The sequence below is a fragment of the Quercus lobata genome, chromosome 11, assembly GCF_001633185.2.
Source record: "Quercus lobata isolate SW786 chromosome 11, ValleyOak3.0 Primary Assembly, whole genome shotgun sequence".
Taxonomy (NCBI): Eukaryota; Viridiplantae; Streptophyta; class Magnoliopsida; order Fagales; family Fagaceae; genus Quercus; species Quercus lobata.
In genome coordinates, this window is record NC_044914.1 from 27,793,182 (window position 1) to 27,800,841 (window position 7,660).

At 32.6% G+C, this 7,660-nt stretch overlaps 1 protein-coding gene across 1 annotated transcript; it reads right to left on the reverse strand.

Moving 5' to 3' along the window:
- Positions 1-1,760: 1,760 nt before the first annotated feature.
- On the reverse strand, positions 1,761-6,720 carry LOC115969026 (DUF21 domain-containing protein At2g14520). Its single transcript, XM_031088583.1, has 11 exons — positions 6,321-6,720; positions 4,980-5,056; positions 4,799-4,882; positions 4,297-4,410; positions 4,113-4,199; positions 3,641-3,780; positions 3,458-3,545; positions 2,859-2,932; positions 2,597-2,727; positions 2,182-2,450; positions 1,761-2,085 (listed from the first exon to the last, which is right to left on the reverse strand). The coding sequence occupies exons 1-11, from the start codon at positions 6,496-6,498 to the stop codon at positions 2,041-2,043; spliced, it is 1,287 nt and encodes a 428-aa protein (XP_030944443.1). The 5' UTR covers positions 6,499-6,720; the 3' UTR covers positions 1,761-2,040.
- Between the last annotated feature and the right edge of the window lie 940 nt (positions 6,721-7,660).

Genomic DNA, 7,660 nt, shown 5'->3' on the forward strand with positions numbered 1-7,660 from the left:
ACTATACTCACTCTTCACACACTTCACCTTAGTTTACGCATGCTTCACATCGCTTCACATCGCCGCACACACTTCACACAAGTGGGAACCAAAGGTTCCTATTTATACAATCTGGAGGTCGGTTAAGCAATCAACATTGAAGCTTCTAGCTTCGACAGAGTTCTAGTAATTTCTAGGCAACAACTTATTATTTTTTAGAATGGTATTAAGGTGTCTTTTAACAGCAATTTTTAACTTTTTTTTATTTGGTGCTTTTTTTATCTTTTTCGATAATTTTATGTCATTTATTTAAGTATAGGGCCAACTTTATAAAAAGAAAAAATATTAAAATAACTAAAATGACTAATTTTATATCATTTTCTTTTATTTATTTAATTTTTTTTATTAAAAAAGACCCACTTTAGTGCAACCTTTTTTTTTTTTTTTTGACAATCACTCTAGTGCAACCTTAACAAATATTTTTACGTTAACATTTGCCTATTTTTTAATTTCTAACCCATGACAGCTTGTAGAGTATTCTTCTTTTGGTCTCTGTAGTTTCAGTTCTACAATCTTCTAGGCTCTAGCTTATTTATTTCTTGTCCAAATCAACTTTTATAACAATAGTCAAACTGTGGCTTTGCAAAGTGATGTCTAGATATTTCTAGAGAGAGAGAGGCGGTGCTTAATGTTTAACAGATTTATATTATTTAGATAAGTAAGAAATTTAAAAGAAAAGTTATAGAAAAATTAAGAAAGTAATATTTTTTATTCGTTGCTCTCTTGCAAAGAAATACATCTCCTTATATAGAGAAGGGAGATGCAAGACTACAAAAACTAAATACTCATGTGGTACATTAGGTGTCTTATACTAATAGTTGCAAGTTAGAGAAAGAATCATGACTATATGTGTCTAGCTTTCATGACAAAATAAAATAAAAGTTTGTACATTAAGTGACATGGGTAAATAGTTATATAAATACATGGTTGTCTTTTTATTGTTTGCAAAGGTCCACGATATTTTTCACATACTTATTTTATTCCTAATCTAGTTGATAAAGTTATAAATATTCTTCTTTATCTTATGATAACAATGAAACGAGATCCTCATTGTTATTAATTTGACGTACATTACAGTAAAGATAACTCAAACTCAAATGACATGTCAAGATTTTTTCTTGTAACCATTAGACCATTTCTTCAAGCAAATCTTTAGTTTTTTTTACTCATTTGTAATTGGCGTGTAGTTGATTGATAATAGGGTAACAAATAGCCTTTTACCATTTGTTATCATAAGGGTTTAATCCTTTAATTATTTTGCTTTATCAGATAAGTTGATTAGGCTTATTCCCAATAATTTGTTTTATCAACATAAGATGATTCGTGTAAATTAACTATTCTTCTGCCTTTAGCAAGTTTTTTTTTTTTTTTTTTTTTAATTTAAATTTGCTCTAGCAAATTCTTCTTCCTTTGTTGTCTTTAAGAACAAAATCTGCGAAGTTGGTATTGAATCATTTGTAAAGTAACTTCTAGACTTGTTTTCTCCTTCTTTAGTGAGGCCTTGGACATTCCAGGTTGCGTAATCAATACAATTGTTAGGGCATGACAATATCTTTGTAACTTTTTCTTTTCCTGATCAGTGATTGTGTATATCTTAATTCTTTATAACCTTTGCTTACTATATTTTCATCTGGGGATGCAAGACATGGAGTGCGTCAAGTCCTAAAACACGGCCGGAAAGTGCAGACGAGAGTCATACATAGCAGACAACTAGATTCACATGTACAAAGTTTCGTCCATCTTGACCAACCAAGAGACTATCTTTCACTACCAATAGTTCTACACTTCTACTCATAAAGCTAATGTAATATTAAAGAAGAAGGAACTATACTTTTCTTTATCGCTTCATTAACGATCAAAGGCTTTTTTAATACAGCACGGTCTCCCTATTATCCCTATATGGTGGTTTCAACTTTTTAACAACATTCATATAGGCCAACTACCAAGACAAAAACAAAAACAACGTTTTCATGATAATCCGTCTGCATAGAAAGACTGGTGTCATAAGTCCTCCTCATGATGATCCGTCTCATCAAAGATCTCCTCCTACACAATCCCAAATTGATGTCAGATGCCACCAATGAGATATTGTTGAAAGAAATTAAATATATGAGAAATTAAGTGGAAAATGGTCTCTTGTACCTGTAAAAGCTCTTCAATAAGATCTTCCATCGTAATTATGCCAACAGCTTCTTCTTCTTCTGGTTGCTTTGGAAGTGGACTGCCATCAATTTGCAGAATGTCAGAGTAAATGTCCTTTGACCACTTCTTGCTCCTAGAACTACTCTTATATGAATTATTCATACTGTTGGAAAAGCTCTTCCACTTCTGGAGTGATCTCTTGCTCTTTAAAATCCTCTCTTTGGAAGACATGTCACCGTCAATGTTTATTTTCACAGCTTTCACTTGACCTATTTCATGAGAGAGAGAGAGAGAGCAGTTATAGTTCAAATAATATGAAATTAATAAGCAAAGGATTTCCGTCTTAGGTGCTTTTTCAGACAGGTTTAGGCCTAGGAACTTCCAAAGGCAGGTTAGATATGAAATTGGTGCCTACTTTCAAGAGGGCTGCTAGGGGTCTGCTCCACTGTTGTCTTGTAGTTGTACCGTCTCACAACAACAGCCATGTGGCTGTGACCTTTCTGAAACTCATTTAATATGTCATATAAGGGCATAGTTTCTGGCACCCTATACCACAGTAAATGCCAAACATCAGTTCATGAGTAATAATGGACATCCAATGCTTCTAGAAAACTTTAAATATCTCTTTCATTTTAACTACATCAGATGTACTGCTTCCTTTCAACCAACATAAATACCTTGGAATCCTACGTATGGTGACACTCTTTACTGGCACTTCCTCTTCTGGGTGAATCGTTAACAAATTCTTGACCTAAAATAGTACAATACAAAATGTTAATAGAAGCATGGATGGAAGGCAGCAGTGAAATAATTACTTGACATGTATCAAAATGGATGAAAAGTGTAAAAAATATATAGATGAACGGATAAAAGTGCTAAACAAGATACATAAAACATTCTGATTTCTCCATACTAAAAATTTCAAATGGAATCTAAATGTGTACAGCCTTTTGATGAAAGTGAAAGAACAGACAACCAATCTTGATTATAATACAATTCCACTTAATCAAGACCATTCATCTAATAACCCCGTTAATTATTGTTAACAATTGAACCCCTAAGTCCTAATCATCTGATCCCATTCCTTTACTATCATCAACATTGATCCCTCCGAGAAGAAGGGGAAAAAAAAAAAAAACTGACAAAAACTAACATACTCTTCTTGACCAATATGTGTTTATAAAATCATTCCATAAACTCTAAAATATTTTGTAAAATGCTTAAATTTTTTTTCTGGTAAATAAAAAATGCATAAGATAATTGATCAACAGTATACCAGGATAAGTCCAATTATGTTTGTAGGTTGCTCGTAATAAACAGGTACTCTGCTATGCCCTTTTTCCAATATTAGAGTCATCAATTCCCTGCATGATTGCAAGTATTTTGAGATAGCTAATTTATTCAAATGTAACATAACTGATGCAAGATGATTTTCAGTATTATACGTCCAAAAAATCACCTGTCAAGCTTTGCATTGATATCAATTGCAAAAGTATCAGATATGGGAGTCATGGCATCACTAGCTGTTTTTTCAGTAAGCTCAAGTGCTCCAGCAATAATTGTAGTCTCATCATGCGTCAGTTCTCCACCTTTTCCAGCCTTTACCATCCAAACATGATTGTTAAGCAGACAGTATAAGTGGAATGGAGCAGGAAGAATTGGGGAAAATAAGTTAATATGCATGACAAGAATTGGATCAGTTGAGTCTGAAGGGCACTTTAATGGAGGAGAAACGTAACAAGTGCAGCATAGTGATTGCGTGACAAGTAAAATCAGCACATGAAAAAAGTGGAGTGCATTACTTGGAGAAAAGAAAATATGGGCTCAGTGGTGAAAGAAAAAAAAAGGGGAGAAAAGGTTGAAGAGGGGGGGGGGGGGGGGGGGTTTGCTTTTAGTTTGAAATTATAGAATATTGGAGCTGTCATACACACCTCATTTCCATGCATATTTACGAGTGTTTTCAACTCAGCTCTGCGAAAAAGAGCTACATGCCCATGTCCCAGCAGATAGTCTAATAGCTGGAAATGCACAAAAAAATAAATAAACAATAAAACTTTAATAATAGTTCACAACATATAGCTGACATAAATGAATAATGTACTAAGCATATCTTACCTTGCTGATTGGATATGCAACAGGAAAGCAGACAAAGACAAGAACACGGACAACTGGAGCAACTGCTGCCCCGATTGCCAAACCATATCGAGAACAAACAGATTGCGGTATTATCTGCTTCCACAAATAAAAAGAAAATACTGAACTCAGACACACTTCACTACCAGCATGAAACATACATGTGAATGGGGTAAATTAAAATAACTAGCCAAAACATAAATTCATGTCTTTTAAGTAGTTCTTTTAAAGGAAAATCATATGGATGAAAATTTTCAGCTATCCTGCATATGTGGTAAAGTGGGGCTGGGATCAACCATTCAATAGATCCCTCCCAATAAAATGGCCACTTTTCTTAATTGGTCAGGCCTAAAAAAGGCCATCTCAGAAAAAAATTATCCATATGTGCAAGCAATACATACCAAATCAGACAGACCAACATAAGCCATCTGTCCTGAATTAGCTTTCTTAAAAATACAGAAATAAAGTCAGATAAATACCTCACCTCACCGAACAGAAGAATCAATGTCACTGAAATCAAAATGGCACCCCAAGCTGTAACCAGATGATCAAGAAAAATGGGAAGTGTCTGAAAAAAGGAAAAATGATATCCAATATTACCTAATCTTTTGTGATATGTTATGTACATAACAAAATACCTTGCTCAATAAATCTCAATAGTATACCTCCATTGCAGCAGCATTGCAAATTAGTAAGGTGCAAAGCAATAAATGCTGATTTTTTACCACTGGCAATATCTTCGCTGTAATTACAAAGTACAAGAAGTTAGTACAAGTAGTTTGATCACCAATAAACTTCCACTTGAAACAATATCCTTTAGATGCATTTTGCATTGACTCATTTAAAAGCACCACAGAATACTGTAACTATAAACCACTTTCACAACCCACTGTTCACCATCACCTTTATAAGCAAAAATCCCTCAACATTTTCTATAGAATTATGGTAATTATATGTATTTCTATGAGTTTGTAAGGTCCATCGAGCACAGGACATACAATAATGTTAAATGCCCATTTATCTTTTTCGAAGATAGACTATTTATTTTTGCCAAGTCAATCTTTGCTCTTTCCCTTCAACTGGCCCATGTTCGCGTAGAGATGATTCATTAAAATTCACAATCAGGAAAATAATTAAATCAGAAAATTTATTGGACAGGAATACGCAAATTTTTTATGTCCTATACATATAGATCAGTCAGTTCTTGAAAAGAAGGCCGATTATTAACATTCAGCATTTTCAATTTGCGCTAGTGTTGTCCTCGTTTATAACTTCTATTCAAATAAGGATCCACAAATCTGTCCAAATTGGGTTTTCTTTAATCTAGCTTCCTCAATGCAACCAACTGCCCACACCAAAAACAGTCACAAACTCTAAGACATCATAAATATTAATTTGCCCAGCTCAATTAAAATTCCTAGAAAAAAAGCCGATGTTCATTTCAGTGACGTCAAACTCATATGACATTCTAAACCTACACAATTTGCAAACTCATGAATAGAATCCCCCTCCTATCTTTATAAAATTCGATTACCAGCTATTGTAATCGCCAATTACCGCTCAAACGAAGTCAAAATAAATAAATAAACAAACCATCAACAAGGAGTTCAGATTCTCAGAATAATTTGAAACCCCAATAACAAAATCAAAATTAAACTAATAGTTTATCTCAACCTGCCAAACTTTATTATTTTTGAGCCAGAATAGTTTACAATGATTACATCCCCAGTTAAGTACCAACTGAGTAACAATTAAATTCTCCAACAATTTATAAAAATAAATAAATAAAAACGCAATTAATTAAATTCAATGTCAAAGCTATCCAAAAACGCAATTGAACTAGACAAAGCCTCACTTTCGGTAAAAGCTAAAAAAGGAAATTAGCATAGCATATAAATGATCATATCCTTAGAGTGGTCCCACGCAAACACAATCAAAAAACTGAAAGCATTGAATTGAAGCACAAAAAAAGAAAGAAAGAAAAGAACAAGATTAGGAATCAGTACCAGCGTGTTTGCGATCTTTAGGGGTACCAGACTTGGCGAGAACCTCGAGATCGACGAGGCTCATGGACATGAGGCCCAAGGTTAAACCTGACATCATTCCGGCGAACACCACCAACAGCACGATTATCAGTATGTGTATGAAGAATTCCGATCCGCAACAACTGTACTCCACCGCCATTTTCACTCTCTCTCCCTCTCTCTTCAGTTCAGAGCAACACCGACTAAGGACAACAGTGGTGTTAGAGATCAACTGGTTTCTTCCATTTCTAAAGCTATATAGCTTCTCGAACCACCTGGATTCTACAGAGAAAATAGAAAGAGAGATACGGAAAGAGAGCGCAATTTATAGAAAGAAATAGACTGGGCTGTAAAAAAATTAAAGTGTGAATGTATTTTGCTTTTTGCGCGTATATATTATACACGTAAACGGTGTTTAGATGAAATGATAGGGGCAAGGGAGGGGAATTTCACGATTAAGTTTATACACGATACAGCTACAATAATTTCATAACATTCTCAGATTAGTATAAGAGTCAGCTAAGCGAACCTAATACGGATTGAGATCGTGCAAAGATTCCTGTTTATTTTAGTATAAGAATCATTTTTTTTTTAATTTTTAATTTTTATATTATCACTTTTAAAAAATAATCAAATTATCTATTCTAAACTCTATCAATTAAAATATCAAATTTTCTTGATTTTTTTAATTGTTTCTATTTTTTCAAACACAATAACTAACATTCTCGAAATATGTAAATTATAATAAATAAAAAATTAAATATAAGATAAATAGTGTCAGTGTAAATTTACATTGTTACTATAACTGTGGATGAATTTTATATAATTATACGTAGACTGAAATGGGGTGTTTTGGAAATTAGTTGGGCAAAATGTGGGTTTTTTCAATTTTACAAAGATATATTGATATGGATGCTCTAAGGTTAATGTTCTATAATAATAATAATAATAATAATAATAATAATATTATTATTATTATTATTATTATTATATTTCATACTTTTATTTTTTAATAAGACTAAAAGAGGATTTGGTTGCATTTCAATTAATGCCTTTTCTTAAAAAAAATAAAATAAAGTTGTTATAAATTTTACTCTAAAAAACTTAAAAACTAGTGTGACAATAATTGTGATTAGTGACATTTCAACAAAATAATAAACGAGCATAAGAAAGTTTATAGATACAAAATTTTGTTGATATGATAGATTGTTAGTGATAGGTAAAAAAGTTTTTTTTTTTTTTAAGGGTGATAGGTAAAAAAGTTATGTAAATAGTGAATCCATATAAAAATTAATAGAAACTTGTCAATTCAATTAATGTGA

Bases quoted from the DNA above. Each gene is read 5' to 3' on its own strand.
- LOC115969026 (XM_031088583.1), bottom strand. From the start codon at position 6,498: ATGGCGGTGGAGTACAGTTGTTGCGGATCGGAATTCTTCATACACATA. The intron at 4,200-4,296 runs GTAAGATATGCT...GTGCATTTCCAG, and splicing joins TTGCATATCCAATCAGCAAG to CTATTAGACTATCTGCTGGG. The intron at 2,451-2,596 runs GTAGGCACCAAT...CTCATGAAATAG, and splicing joins CCCTAGCAGCCCTCTTGAAA to GTCAAGTGAAAGCTGTGAAA.